This window comes from Pantherophis guttatus, chromosome 5 (assembly GCF_059756535.1).
Source record: "Pantherophis guttatus breed Tessera chromosome 5, ASM5975653v1, whole genome shotgun sequence".
Classification (NCBI taxonomy): domain Eukaryota; kingdom Metazoa; phylum Chordata; class Lepidosauria; order Squamata; family Colubridae; genus Pantherophis; species Pantherophis guttatus.
Window position 1 is genome coordinate 92288328 of NC_142067.1, and position 16206 is coordinate 92304533.

The 16206-nt window shown below is 38.0% G+C and overlaps 1 protein-coding gene across 4 annotated transcripts in view; it reads left to right on the forward strand.

Annotated features, from left to right (window-relative positions):
* Window positions 1-341: 341 nt before the first annotated feature.
* The window catches only part of CYFIP1 (cytoplasmic FMR1 interacting protein 1), a 59637-nt gene continuing 43772 nt past the window's right edge, over window positions 342-16206 (forward strand). For 2 of the 4 annotated variants that reach the window (XM_034431387.3, XM_034431385.3), the window contains exons 1-6: window positions 342-706; window positions 10866-10989; window positions 11117-11206; window positions 12701-12778; window positions 14846-14947; window positions 15257-15438. In XM_034431387.3, the coding sequence (XP_034287278.2) occupies window positions 10873-10989; window positions 11117-11206; window positions 12701-12778; window positions 14846-14947; window positions 15257-15438 (569 nt within the window). In that variant the 5' untranslated portion in view covers window positions 342-706; window positions 10866-10872. Of the gene's footprint in view, window positions 1259-10865; window positions 10990-11116; window positions 11207-12700; window positions 12779-14845; window positions 14948-15256; window positions 15439-16206 lie in introns of all 4 variants that reach the window. The other 2 variants (XM_034431386.3, XM_087895324.1) reach the window with 2 other exon arrangements.

Sequence of the window (16206 nt, forward strand, 5' to 3'; positions counted from 1 at the left end):
TTAAAAAAAAGCCTCTGATGATTGTGCGGCTCAGCTGGACATGGGGGGGGCAGGGATTTTTGCTACCGGTTCTCTGAACCACCCACCACCATGGCTACTGGATCGGGCCATCCGGTCCGAATCGGGAGCATTTCACCCCTGTTGTTAAATCGAGGACTACCTCGTATCAGTCAAATTTTGCAACTTCAGTTTACGGTTAAACAGGACACCCTAACTTCTGTTACTACTTGGCTTTCTGTTTTCTCTCAATAAAGACTCAGGGGTGGCAATTCACCTCATGAGATCACAGGTGACAGTATTTGCAGGTATGTAGAAAGCAACTTTTTTTTCTCCCCCTTTGTGAGTAGAAGCCTTGGGAGCTCCGCTCTCTTCTACTAAAAACCGGCGTGAAGATCAGAAGGGAATTCCGTCGCTCGAAGGAGGAGCCGCGGATAGTTCCCTGGGCGGACTGACTTGCTTCCGAAAGAGATGGCCGAGGGTTTCTGTCGGGACGGGGGAGGAGCCGGAGTGGGAGGAAGGGTGTTTCCTTGCACGATTTCCCGGTTTGACTCAGGCAGGAAACTTCGAGTGTCCGGCGGCCCTGGAAAGGAGCGCGGGGGTAATCCCGAGGGGCAAGAGCTGAAGGGGGAGTGAGGCCGTCCCTCGGAACGGCTTGCATCTCTGGGCGTGAGGAGAAACCCACAGGGCCTCCTCGGCACGAAGCTGGGTGAGAAAAACTTCCATCGATTTTTCCTTCCGCTTTCCGTCCGAGAAGAAGAGGGACCCCGCGCCAGGCGGCTCTTCTTTTCATTTGTGTGGCGGTGGGCGTCCCTGCAGGGCGGCTCGCGTGCAGGTGGCCGCGCACACTTGAAATGCATTCATTTCCACTGGCGCGGCCTAACCGGGGCGGCCCACCTCTCGTGGATTTGGGCGGGTCTCCCTCAAATTCCAAATTCCGTGAAAGTTCAAGCTTCCGGGACATAAAATGCCGATTTCTTCCGCGGCGCTTAATAAGTTTGTGCTAGGAGCAGCGCGGAGGAATACCGAAGGGGGCTGCGTTGAACAAGCCCAGCCTCGGTGCAGAGGTGCGGCCTTGGAAGCATCGTCGTTTAAATGGGATAAGCCCCGGTGTCGGAAACAGCCTTTGGGGAGATAAGAAGGGAAGGAGGGAAGAAAGAAGGTTGCACACTAGGAACTGCGGTGGAAAGGGAACAACTGAAGGCGTTCTTCTTAGCGCTGCATCTTATTGAAGTTGCGATCCATCTGAAACAATTTAGACGTGGGTGCCTTTTCTTCAAGTTCGCCGTAATTTGCAGTGTAGAGTAATTGAATAATCGCGTTTTTCCCGAAGTTTGAAAGAAATCTCAGCCGATCTCACTTCAGACTTGTGAATAAATTCAGAATTCTTTACCAACCCATCCACAGATTTTATTCATTAGTTTTGACGACCGAGTGTCTTTTTATTAAGAATAAGGGTTCATTAAAGACTGGGAATGAACTTTCCTATTATAATAATGCACATAATTTATACTTCTAATTAGAATTCATTGAGGGAGTGGGAAATAATCTAATGTTTACAGTGTGGGAGGAAGTAGATCAGAGTTGTAATCCAGAGGGTATTTGGAAGTTGCAAATATATTTCAGGATTATGTTTGCAAATTATATCTGTAATTGCTTGATCAATTTTCTATAATATATTGAACCTAAAGCTAACGTTTCAATTTGCACTAAAGGATATCATAGTTGGTAGTTTGACTAGCTTCTAGGGTTATATATAGTAGATTGGGAACACAACATGTGATGAAATGCAGATCATAAACCTTCAACATTTGCTGGCTTTCCTCCTTTTATTTCTTACTTTAACTGACAATTTTGGAAACTTCAAAAGGCTGCATCTTACTTTGTGTTCAGTAAGTTGACTTAATAAAGCAACTGCTTTTATCATGGATTTTACATTTCAATCACAACATGTTTTCTATACATGTGATTGTATCAAACAGTTAAAATGTTTAAAGTAGCTTGGCTTGGAACATCTGAAGAAATGCAATTCCTTCTTTTTTGAGAATTGCCTTTGCAGTAATCAGTTTCTTGCACTATAGATTTGTATGCTTTTTTATGCATAGTTATGGATATGCATAGTTAACAGACTGTTATTAAGTTTTAAATTGCAAAATCGTGTAACTTACAAATGCCTTCTATTTTTCTTTGCTATATGTATTTTAGTCAGCAATGCACTGTTAAAATTGATAAATATAGATATAAGAAGCTACTATAAATTCTCATGTACTTGTAATAAGATAACAGATTTGTGGTAAATATGGTGAAGGGAATAGTTACTTTCAGCCCTTAAACTAATATAGAAACTAATTTTTAGAGTAGCTTTAACCACAGTTTTCATGCAATAGATGTGCATTGTTAGTTGCTATGTGGATTTTCTTTCACAGTTAGTTTCAGTTCTGATGGTTCCTATCAGATTCTGATAGGAAAACTAGTGGAAGAAGCAGTTGATTGAACCTCTTATGATCTTTATTTTGCAGTAAATATTTTTATTTACTATGAATATTTATTTGCAATAAGTGTTTGATTTTCTTCAGAGTTTGTTTCTAAATATTTATATTTCATTTTCCTCTAGACGCTCAAGGCATTGTACATAGTGTACTTCTCCATTCCCCTCCCTCCCAATAGCTTTGTAATGTTCATTGGGTTGAGAGAGTAGGACTGCTCCAAAGTCACTCATCCACTTAATATGGATTTATTTTATTTTGGCAGAAGAAAGATTTACCTGATTAAAAAAAAAAGCATATTTATTCAGAAGAACAGTTTACCTGATTACAGAAGATTAGGCAGAAAAAAGTGTCTGTATATTTACAAATGATCAAAAACCTTCCCTGAGAACATACTGTAGCATGGCAGATAGCTCTGTGGAAGAAAGATGTGAAGTGCATAGTTGGGAGCAGTCTTTGAAGTTGCTTTTCCTCTTCTCATAAGGCAGTTGTGTTAACAGGGAAGAAACAGCCTGTTGGATTGAGCTCTAAAATGGTGGTCTGCTTTCCCTCCTTGAAAATTCTCCCAACTGTAGATGCTTTTTCTGATAGATGGAAAGGGTTTTCTGGATTACTTCCAGAATTGGCTTCCTTTGGACTTGTCATTTGCAACTAGTATCCATTCTTTCTGCTTTCAGATTGGATGACAAGCTCTCTTTCATCCTTTTGAAGTGCTTGAATAAAAGCTTTGGTTCTGGTATAATTATAGTTAACAGTTGTCTTAAGGTGTGATAAAGTATAAATTAATATGTAAGAAGCAGTCATGTTTAATCAGGTTAACTAAAAAAAATCCAGCGTTTATCTTGATTCTTCCCAATGCTTCATCCTGGCCTGCTAAAATGCTCTTAACTAAAATACTGTGTATCTTGTTTTGAACAGAGTGAAATTTTGTACATTTTTTAACTGCATAAAATGTTGTGGGGTTATTTAAAAGAGTGCTAATTTAAAGCCTACTCATCAAATGGAAAGGCTATAACTCAATTTATATTGTGCTTCAGATGCAGCAGAGACATGGTATAGGTGTTTCTTAAAATATTAGCTGCAGACCGAATCAGGAACTAAAGTACACTAACTTGGCATCAAACTAGACAAACTAAGTTGTGGCAAAAAGAGCAGTGGCAGTGGGAGCAATTTTCGACTTCCTACTGGCTTTCCTATTGACTTTGCTTGTAGAAAGCAGGAAAAAGTGGAAATTATGATCTGTGACCATGGCTGACCGTAGCAGTGCTTAATTGACCACAACTTTGACAATATAAATGGTGTGAAGATCTTTGAAATTTCAATCCAATGGGAATAATGTGTCCTGGATTTGGATACATTCTTTAAGTTAGCCCATTTGCCCTGTTATACACCATTTTGCCCAATTGAAAATTGTAAACAGACAGGAGAATTTTAGTAATTTATATACTACATAACAGAATAGATGGAGTACTATTAGAAGTTTAATTTTGTTCTGTAAGTTATATTTTGAAGGTATCTGTTTCATAAATTTCTCTTTATAAACTGCATTGTACCAGCACAGTTGAGATGTGGTTTATATATAAGAATACAGTGGCAGGTATTAGTGAACAGTAGATAGGTAACCTTATTTTTTTAGTTCTCCTCTGATAAGCAAATGAGGTAAAATAAATGAAAAGAAAAATCTGAATGCAATTAGAAAATCAGCATTGCACAGGGAAACATTTTAATCATTGTCTTACTTTTGCTGTTTTCCCCCCACTTGTATTCACTTGTATCTAATCAAGGAGGAATGGCTTTGGTTTCTAAAAACTGGGCATAATTATATAAAGTGATTACATTTCTACATTTTTAAAGTCTCACATTATTTTTCCTCCTAATTCTTCTACAACTGAAGGGTAGGGGCTGCCACAAAAAGGAGTGGGGTCAGCTTATTTTCCAAAGCAACAGAGGGAAGGACAAGAAACAATGGTTGAAAACTAATCAACTTGGAATTAAGGGGAAACTTCCTAACAGTGAGGACAATTAACCAGTGGAACAGCTTGCCATCAGGAATTGTGGGTGCTTCATCACTGGAGGTTTTTAGAGGACATTGGACAGTCACTTGTCTGACATGGTATAGGGTCTCCTGCTTAAGGAGGGGGCTGGATTAGAAGACCTCCAAGGGACTTCCAGCTCTATTCTGATTGATTGATCATAGGTCTTCAAAACCTTAAGTGGTTTTAGATGACATGTCCCATGTCCTCATAGTGCAGCTTTCATCTCATTCCTAGCTTACATTTTTCTTTAGCTGTTCAAATTATAATTTGTGTTGTTCCTATTCTCCCAACCAGTCTTGCTATATGAACAATGAATGTCTCCTGATGATGTCTGGCTGGGATCCACCAAACTCCTACTGGATACTTTTAGTTGTTGCTGGAACACTCCCTTTCCTCTGTTCCTGGTTACTTTCCATGGATATTTTGATTTATGCTGCAGGAGAAGTTAGGTTCCTAACTTCCACAGAGGTGCCTGCTCAGGCATTTCACAATGCTCTATGCTTTGTTTCTTACATACCTAGGTCTAGCATTCTTTTGGAAGAGTGTTAGACCTGTTTTTAAATACATGTTTTCTTCTTTTGAAGAAGCAGTAGACCTGTATTTAATACATATATATTTTATATATCCCTTTCTTCACAGGTAATTGGTTTAAACTGGGAAAGAGCCAAGTTCTGCCAGAAATGTTTTGCTGGTTCTATTCCAAATGACTACATTACAGGTTTTCAGTTCTTTCTGCTGATAAGAGCGTAATGTGGCCTAGTTACTACTACTGAGGTGGGAGTTGTGGTGATGCTTTGTATATTCCATAGCACAGCAATCCCCAATCCCCAGTCCAGTCCACGGCATGACAGAAACCGGTCCTTGCAAACAAGCACAGACCCATCCCCGGGATGCAGGCATCACAGACCAATCCCCGGGATACAGACAGCACACACAACCACGCCCCCTTTGGTTCACAGAAAACCTCTCTCCATGGAACCAGTCCCTGGTGCCCAAAAGGTTGGGGGCCCGCTCCCGTAGCATACTTGTGAGTGCTGGAGGCCATTTGTTGTCAGCATTGCATTTTATTGCTGCACTTAAGAGATTTGATGTCAGGCTTCTTGCAAGCTGATCTAGAAATAAACAGGCAACAGGTTTATTATAAATAGGTTTACTATAGAAAAGTGAAAGAACCCATTATATCATAATTTCAGCAACTGATGTGTATCTGATGCAAGTTTTAGTTATTATGAAATTAGGGTACAAATTTTTGTATCAATGTGATGACCGGATTAGAAACTATATTTTTAGAAAGAAGGAGTGTTTTTGCTTGCTTGTAAACATTTTGAGATCTGATATTATGTATTTGGGAGCTGGTGTGAAATTGACAAATATATTACTAGTTTTGCCTTGTAGTGTGACTAAATGCAACCAGTGAATCAGAAATGAATGGCTCAAAATTTCTTGCAGTTCATCCACTGAATCTGTTGACCTGTCACTTGAGTTATTTTTGAATATGGGCCTCCTGGTGGACCAATAAGCCTGTCTGCAAAATAGCTTGGCTGACAAGAGGCAGAGGATAGTCTTGATCTGCATTAAGAAGAAACTCCCTTGAGACTTCATGTGAGCTTCCTCCAGCTTCAGCCTGCATACTTCCTCTGCCTCACCAACTGTTGCGCATCTATGAACAAGCTTTGAATTGATGTAGGTGTCATCTTTAAGGGGAAAGTTTTTGTTACCTGATGCCAATGTAATTTATAATAATAAGGCCACTCATTTCAAACAATTTAAAATAACACTGAGCAATGTATTACTACGCTACCTCAGTGGTGGGTTTCAACCCATTTAACAACCGGTTCACCGAAAATGTAAGTGCGTGTCCGTGCGTGTGTGCACAGCTTCCGCCACGCATTGAGGGTCGACAGAGCAGCCTTTAGGGGCCTGTTCTGCTCCATCTCTGCTTTCTGGGGCAGCGACTGCTTTTCTCCACTGCTGCTCTTGCTGGGAGAGAGAGCTTCTCTTGTGCAATTTAGCACCTGTGAGCCACCATTTTCCTCTAATTCCCATCTGGAAAATGCTGTGGCACAGAGAAACAGCATTCAACATGGCTGTGCTTCTCTGTGCTGTGCACTTTCCGGATGGGATTTAGAGGAAAGCGGTGGTTCACAGCTACTAAATTGCACAAGAGATGCTCTCTCTCCCAGCAAGAGCAGCAGTGGAGAGAAGCAGCTGCTGACCCAGAGAACACATGGAGCGTCTCCATGAGTGACCAAGCCTTGGCAAGGTACAGCTGCAAGATTTCTGCTGCAGCCAGCTAAAAAGAACCATCCAGTAGTTTAAGGTCAGAGGGGGGCGATGGCATGCAGGTGGAGGCCTGGGGCAAGGCTGAAGCTGGGGAATGGTGCATTCCCTGACCTGGCCGAGGCGGACAGCAAGCAGTCAGAGGCTCCGGGGCAAGGCCGGAGCTGGGGAATGGCATGTCCCTGGGCCCCAACCCAAGGCGAAGGGCGAGCAGGTGGCATGCTTACCTTTGGTGAGCAGAGCGGGCGAGGCACAGAGATTAGCTGCATGCCATCGCCCCGGATGGTAAAGGAAAGATAATATATAGGGGGGGCGGGGAGGGCGGGTCCAGCCGGTGGTCGATTTTACCGGTTCTCTGAACTGCACAAAATCATAACCAGTTCGCCTGAACCGGTCCAAACTGGCTGAATCCCACCCCTGTGCTACCTTCTTTTGAATTAAAGCATTTGTGCTTTTTCTCTTGATTATTTTTGTCAGATACTGGTTGTTTTTGCTTCCTTATACCAAAAATAGGGAACTTACAGCAAATGCTGATCTCTTAAAAAAAACTCTCAAATGTTCCTTTTTATATAAAATTCATGTGGCTAAAACTAACCGAGACAATTGATAGCAGTTTTGCAGAACTATGTGGACATGAAATAATTGCAATTTTATTATTCATACTAAGAAACTATTTATGTGACTTACATGAGTTTACTCACCACTTACTAGATTTGGTTCTCTTGATAGCACTTTTACATATTGAATTTTGGATTTTTATTTTATAAAACATCCAAATCAAAAGTATAAAACTTATATTTTGAGTTTGATGTACAGTCTTCGCAGCATTTTGGAGGCATTTTGCCTCCATGTCCCGCATGCCTACTCACAACAGCTCCTAAACAAAATGTCAAATCTTCCAAAATATGCACTACATCCAGTTTTACATTTACAACACTGCTTTATAATATTATTCACTTTAAATATTTCAGAATGAAGAGTTTGCATATCCTTGGATTCAATATTGGAGAACCCAGAAAGCAAATGCTCAATTTGTAGGGAACTACTTATTGTTGGCTGTCAATTAGTGTCTTTGCTTATTGTTTATTAATTTGTCTTTGTTTTTAACAAATCTTGTACAGTAATTTGCTTGAAAACCCTTTTGGCTGGGGTTTTTGTACTCAATCCTAAGAAGGGAGCGGAGTATTAAACAAAATCAGGAGAAGAAATAATATGTTAAAGTAACTCTTGTTTTCTAGATTGGGACCATTTAATGTGCCAAGGTTTTAGTAAATAAATCTGCAGTAAACCTTGGGTAAAATCAAGTTAAATGATCCACTTTAATCACAGTTGAGTCAAGGTTTAAGTTGAATCACAAATTAGCTTTACATATATTAAGGTTAACATGTTCTCTGAATGTTGCTTATATTAGTCTTCATTTATATACTATACTGTTTCTTTTATATCTTGAAGAATAGCAGAGGTTTGAACTGGTGTTAGAACTTGAAAGATAGCATTTATTCTGAAGGTACTTATAAATATTCATATTCAGTTTGGTTTCTCAGTTCTCAAGGGAATATATTAATTGTGGTTTGCATTTTCCCATTTTTCAATTACAGGAAATACAGGTAGATCTTGTTTAGCAGTAGCCTCATTTAGCAACTGGTTTGCAGTTACAACAGAGATGAAAAAGTAACTTATACTGTACAGGCAATCCTCATATTCATGACCTTCACAGGTCTGTAAAGCAAAGAAAGCTGAAGTAAGATCATAAGCACAGTTGCAATTTTACTTAGTTGCTTCACTTAATGACTAGGTTGCTGGTCCCAATTGTGATCTCTAATCACAATTTTTATTGATATAATTTTACCTGTATAAAAAGTTCAAGGACAATTGTATTTTGAACACATTTGCAATGTTTATTTCTAAAGGCTACAAGCAACGTCAAAGCAACTAAAAGCTTTCCCAATTAAATAGAATTTTATTGATGGTTTTCCCAATTAAATAGAATCTTATTGGTCCTCCCTGAGGTGATTCTTTTTCTCCTGCTGATGAACAGCTGATTTTGCCACCAAAACTGGTTATTTGGTGAATCTGCTTCCTATTTTTTGAAGAAGCAATAGGAAAAATTCAAGACAACCTTCAGATAATTGTGCACCAATGGAGAAGAGAGGGGGTCTTGATGGCAGCAATTCTCAGTCAGAAGGTCACCTTTTCCCTTCAGTTGCTATTTTTTTTCCTTAAGCATGCCTGGGTTTTAATTTAAATGCACTTTTTGCAGCTTTACAATTTCTTGAATTATGACTAGTTACTTCTGACCTATTTTATAACCCCTTGATGGACAACTTATTTTCCTGATGTTTCACTGTTTACTATTAAATTCCCAAATACTTTTTAATCATAAGGAGGTTTGCGGTGAAAAAATTTTTTGGCAGTGAAAGTCATCCATTGGACCTACATTTACACAGGATTACATTAGAAATTTTGCTCTTTCTAGTTTTTTTTTTTTTTAAAAAAAAGAAGAACCTTGATATTTATCTCTTAATTTTTGATAGGAAAATTCCTCTTTCTTTAAGCCTGGGATGGGGGGAACCATTCCCTGTGGATGCTGGGTTACGATTTATCTGTTTCTCCTGTCCTTGAAGAAAGAACACAGTGTTTCTCATGCCTCCAAAAGGAGATACATTTTTTGGGGAATCAATTGAAAAAAGGATAGTCTCCAACTTACAGGTTTTATTTGAAAATATAAACAAAAAATGTGATGGGTCAATAACAGTTGTGCAAACTAAAGATCATATCCAAAAGCATGAAATAATAGTGGGACTTGATTTGCCATAGGTGAATTAGAACCTGATTTGTTGGTGTCAGATGTGAAGAAGAAAGTATTTGGTTTGAAAAATATATATCTTGCAAAAAAGATTAAAAGAATATGAATATAAAAAATTCTGAGATAATGGATTTGATGAAGGATGGACTGGACTTTTTGGCAAGACAAATATTGTGTTGTCAAGAAGAATTATTCAGCAATGGATATGGCAGAGATATTTACGTCACAGACTTATGAACTTTAGAAATGGGATGAAATTGTTGGGAAAGGTCCCAATTAAAAACCTAAGGAAGGGTTTCATTATTAGGAACCAAACAGATGTTTCACCAGATATAATGATCGGGATGATTTGTGATAAATAAGAAATTGTGTAGTCTATAACTAAATTACAATAACAGACTGTTAACAGAGTGCTTTGAACTTTAATTTGTCTCATTAATATGTTAACTGTTTTTTCTTTTATATGTGTAATGTATGGCAGGTCAACTGGGTTGCAAATTTTGGAGCTGTTTTGCAAGGGGAGAAGCTATTATTGTTGCAATAGATTTGGCATTATTCAACTAGGGGATAATATATGTTTTTGTCCTAGTTCATATTTTAAAATATTTTTGTCTAGTTTTGTTTTGTCTCTTGTTAAATTATTTCTTTTGTATTTTGTATTTTAATCTTTTGAATGAAATAAAAAACTGAGCAAAAAAAATAGAATCTTATTGATTTGTTAGGTGACTATTGTATTTTTCTACGTTTGAATTATAGAAATAGCCCAAGGATTAGATAGTTTATTGGCTTGTTACTTGAGAAAATGATGTAATCATTCTACTGCCTAAATCTGTACTTATCCTAGGCAGTTGTATGATGTAGTTCACAAATTGCATTAATATGCAGTATAATGTGGTTTGGTTGCTTTTTGCTTACTGAATTTGTAACTGTTTAACCACAGTGTATTTATGTGAGCCATGGTACATTTATTTATTATAGCTTTAGAAATTTATATTGTTATTTTAAGTTGGACAGTATGGATTATGATTTTTCTTCTTCAATGTGATAGTCATGATATGTTTTGATTGTCATCTTTAATTAGTGAATATTTGTATTAAATACTTCCTACGTATGATGAAACTATTTTCAAATAGTGAATGGGAGTGAAGGCAGGTTGAGTTTTCTCTGTTAAAAGGGACTCTATTTTTTAGACTGCCAATTTCCATATTTATCACAATAAACCTGTTATGATTTTTCAAATATCTGCCTTCTTTTTTATAGAATCAGAATGACTGCCCAAGTTACTCTGGAGGATGCTTTGTCCAATGTAGATCTCCTGGAAGAATTGCCACTGCCGGATCAACAACCATGCATTGAGCCCCCTCCGTCATCATTGCTTTATCAGGTATGATTTTTGTTAAAATAAATATTTGCTAGAAAATGTAATACTTTAGAGGTATTCTAGATTAAAACAGCTGAATCATTTTTTTCATGATTATTCATTGTTTTGGATTATTTTTCATTCCATACAGCCAAACTTCAACACCAATTTCGAAGACAGGAATGCATTTGTCACAGGCATTGCAAGATATATTGAACAAGCAACTGTTCATTCTAGTATGGTAAATATATTTTTCTATTAGATTTTAATGTTTTTACAGCAGCAACAGTAGACATGTTTTGTAGCATAATGAATTTCCTTCAGGTAGCGCTTGATTATAGTAGAAAGAAATAAGGTATTAAGCAGTGGTGGGCTTCAAATTTTTTAACAACTGGTTCTCTACCCTAATGACAGGCTGAGTAGGCGGGGTGGGGCGATCATGTGACTGGGGCATGACCAATTTGACATCACTCACCCGGCCCCGCCCCTCTCAGCCACTCCTCACCGCTGGAGAGACAGCTAGCCCTGGCTGGTTTCCTAATGGCAGCCAGGCAGATATGCAGCCGGTCTAGCTTCACGCCTCTATTCGCATGTTAGGCAAAGCTCAAAAAACCTTGGGAAACCAGCTGTTTTGTCTTAGAGGGCTGCACCATCCCACAATCCGGCCCTTTGGGGATTGCGCATTAGGAGGTCCACATCTCGGATGTCCTCCACCTCCCCACCTTTTGTGCAAACAAATGAAAGCCGATTTTGTGCTCCGGGACACTGTCAAGTTGTCTCGGACTCAGCTCCCCCAGATGTTGCAATGCAGGCAGAATGTGGACACAGAGGAGAGGAAGCAGACTTCAGCTAGACAAGTCTGTCAGTTTGCTTTAAAGTAATAATTTTGCCTTAGGCACATTCTAGTTCAGCATCCTAACAAACTTCCCCTTTTCATTTTTTGACAGGATACTCAATTGATCTGTCCCCGTCTCCACACACACACAAACACAGCCAGCCGAGGGTTAAGAAAGCACTTGGCACGCACATAGGTTGTTATCTCAAACTTGGCAACAATATAAGCACCGTCTGCCAAGAGCTTTACTTCAACAGATAACATTACATACGCATTGTAAATAGTTCAGCAAAACAATATCCCTTCGGCAGCTTCAGGCGTTGTTCAAGTGACTAGCCAGAGTTAGTTTTTGTTCGTCACAGAGTTTTACCAGCCACCACCCTCTCTTATATAGTCTCTGGGGTGTGGTCCAGTGACTCAGTTCTAATCCCTAGCACGCCTCCTTAACTGCTGCAACCGTTTATCACACCTTCGTTGGCATGCATCCAGGAACGACGGCTCTCCTTCCTCGCTCTCATCAGAGACACCTGGCTCCTGGCTAATCTCCTCTCCCTCGGCCGGCACCTGAGACAGTGCCAGAGGGGAGGGGCCTGGAGAGGGAGGCCTGGCTGACTCCTCTCCCTCATGTTCGGAGCCTTCTTCCTCCGATGAGATAGGCTCAGAGGGTGGGGCCACAACACTCAATATTGTTTGCAACAGTAATAATTATCTTAATAGATCTGGTTTTAAATGAGATTTGTGGAAGAATTGGATCTTCTAACTTAATTAAGAACCACATTTTCTTGTTGATGTGCTTAAGATTTAGAGAAATAGTGCAAAATATTTTCATTTTTTTCATGTTTGTTAGCTTGATCATTTCTGTATTTTATACCTTACATATTAGCTTTGGTTTTATTGCAGAATGAAATGTTGGAAGAAGGTCAAGAATATGCTGTTATGCTATACACATGGAGAAGCTGTTCAAGAGCTATCCCGCAGGTAGAATAATTTAGGATTATTACTATAATGTCCCATAGAGACTTATAGACAACTACTACCTTGCAGTTGCATAAGAGTAAGAGATCTTCTATAAATGGGTCAGTCTCTGAGCTTTTTGCTTATAGGTTGTATTGTTGTATAGCTTAATAATACATTTACCACACATAAGTGGTAGTGACCTATTAATCATTTCAGGCTTTTTAGACATAATTGCTAAAACCACTGAGTTTAGATGGAAGAACTGAACTAGAAATGCATTGGACAAACATAAAAGCAGATTCCCCATATCCCTCCCCTTCTCAGTTGCACAGATGTTGGGAATATCAGCTAACTAGACATCTCTTTGTTTACGAAGCAGATCCAAAGTGCCCTTTATTGTCTTCAGGGCCAAAAATATATCATTCATGTTTCTAAGAGATAACATGCATGAGCCTTTCCAATATGTTTCTCTAGTAACAGAAAATATGTGGAATAATCTTGGGTTCAAGAATAAGTAAAAACTGTCTTGCAATCTTTTGGAATGCAAAATCCACATAATGACATCCTTGTTGATGTTTGAAATCAATCCAGTTTAATCTCTTTTTGACTATTTGTAAAACCATTCTGAAGAGAGAAAAAATATGTTTTATGATCTCTCTTCTTTTGCTACTTTTCACATTCATATGCTCACACACTTTTAAATTTGAAAAATTCTAATAATATCAAATGGGATTCCTTCCTCAGATTTCTCCATTTTCAGTCTCCTCATGAAGTGTTGACTTCATGGTCACAACAGTATGGAAGTAGTTTGCTACTGCTGCTTTTGGGCTTTTAGATTTTTTAAAAAAGTTTAGCCTACAATCCTGGAATTGCCTAGCTGCTTCTATCCAAGTAGTAAACCAGTAGTTATCCAGTTCTTTCCTGCTTAGGTCTTAAAAGTCAGCCAGTTGCTTAAAAATATGCAAATATATTTGTTTCTTCATCATTTGGGCATAACTTTTCTTTTAAAGCACATCCCTGCATAGGAGAACATCTTTAGTGCTGCTCTAGTCCTAGGCAAGTTCATTTGAGGACTCTTTACTTGAATCAGCATGCCTGATTCTTTTTATTATGGAAATGGTTACCTTTGTGAATTTCTCTTTTCTTCCAACTAGTTTTATATTATTATAACCTAGTAATGAGAGGAAAAAAGATACAGCCTTAACATCTTGACAGTGGCATTTTCTGTTCATTATAAGACTCATAAAAGACCAACCGCGTGCTCCTACATTGCTCCTACATTGTGTAGGAACAACCAAAACATTTTTTGAAAAACTCTTGAATTTCCATTAAAAAAAGAAAACATAAATTGGACATTGTTGAATTTGATGAAATGCATTCTACTTTGCTGACAGTTCCAAAAGTTACAGAAAAGTATCATTCTTGAGAAGAGAAATAAATTAATTGAAATCAATATTGCTATCTCTTATTTCCAGCAAAGTAATTAGTCAGTTAGTAAGCCCCCTGGGAAAGTAAGCCCCCTAGGAAAGCCAAGGGAAATAATCAAAACCATAAAAAAGCAAAAGTTAGAATATTTTGGACATGTGATGCGACACCTGGGAAAATACGGCATACTTCACTTAATCCTCCAAGAAAAGATTGAAGGCAAATGAGGTCCAGGCAGAAGAAGAACATCATGGCTTCAAAATCTAAGGGACTGGTTTGGACAAAACTTAACAGTACTTTTTTGTGTGGCTGTTGATAAAAATAGGATCACCAACATGATTGCCAACGTCCGATGATGGATATGGCACAAGAAGAAGAAGAAAGAATTAATCAGTTTCTAAGTGTATATAAGATCCTTAGGACTGAAAGATATATGCTACGATTCCAGGGAAAGAATATGCCCAATAAGTTTTTATTTATATAATCCATCAATTTTAAAAACCATCACTCAGGTAAAATATTTATGAAATCAAATATTTGTGAAAACTGTTCTTACTAATAAAAAAGTATAAAAGGTTGTGTTTAAAAATGAAACCATATTATATGGCAGAACATGATTTACAATTGGAAATGTCTTTTTCTTTAACTTTTCTTTCTTTTCAGGTAAAATGTAATGAGCAGCCTAACAGAGTGGAAATTTATGAAAAAACTGTGGAAGTACTTGAACCAGAGGTCACCAAGCTGATGAATTTTATGTATTTTCAGGTAAATAGTTATTAATTACTAGCATAGATGATCTCTTTGTCCAACCCCCGCCCAACCTTTTTGATGCTCCTATTCTGGTATTGTCCCTGCAATATCTTATCTGTTGAATAGAAGATAGATACTTTATATTGTTATAAATAAAGAAGTCTCACAAAGAGTAGGTGTTTAAATGTGTCTGGAAAAATCCGATTAATGCAATTTGTGTATATAGTCTGGTTCTATTGGCATCATATTGTACTTGCAATTAAGAGGAAAATAGCTTGCCCTTTGTGCTGTTTTTTTAAAACATGGGTTTATTTTTATGCACAGAGAAATGCCATTGAAAGATTCTGTGGAGAGGTGAAACGTTTGTGTCATGCAGAAAGGAGGAAGGACTTTGTATCTGAAGCTTATTTGATCACTCTTGGAAAATTTATCAACATGTTTGCTGTTTTAGATGAGCTGAAAAATATGAAATGCAGTGTGAAGAATGACCATTCAGCCTATAAGCGGTGAGAGGTTTTTAAAAATGTAACAGAAGTACAATAATGACTATAATACTAAAAATAAGCAAATTAGTTTCATCCCAATGTTAACCACCTGCAAATTTTATAAAGAGTCATTTTTTTCTATGCTTAGTATTGGTTCCTGCTGATTTCTAATAAAATAAGTTACTTTTTGCAAGCAATTCTACTTATTTATTAAATGTATGTGGCCATCCATCTCAAATATCTGAATCTGGAAAACTAACAAAAACAGAAAAAAAAATCCTAAAAAATTTATAAATAAACAGCAGTTCAGCAAACAACCTTCAATTAACTTCTCAGTTAATACAACCCAGAAACAGGCTCACCCATATAATCAGGGCTCCAGGTTCACTAGCAAAACAGGCCTTTAAGGCTTTGCAAAACACAAGCAAGGTCAGGGTGAGCCTGATTGTCATGTTTTCTATACCAGTTCATAAATTTAGATATTTCTAATGCTCTTCTGTGTTTTACAATGTCTACTTTGCTAATATTGGTAGAAGGAATATGTGTTGGAAATCTAAATACGTTTTCTAAATAGCACAACAACAACTAGAATTTCCCAGTAGCTGTTAGCAGGTCTTTTACTAAATATTCTATAAGGCATCAATCCGGGCTAATGGATATGCCACCCAGAATCATCTTATAGGGGAGATGGGCGGCATAAAAATTTAAATGAATGAATGTGTAAAATTCAGGAAGCATTCTTGACCTGCTCTCGAGTTGCCATAGGCAGGGGGATGGGGAACTGAGCCT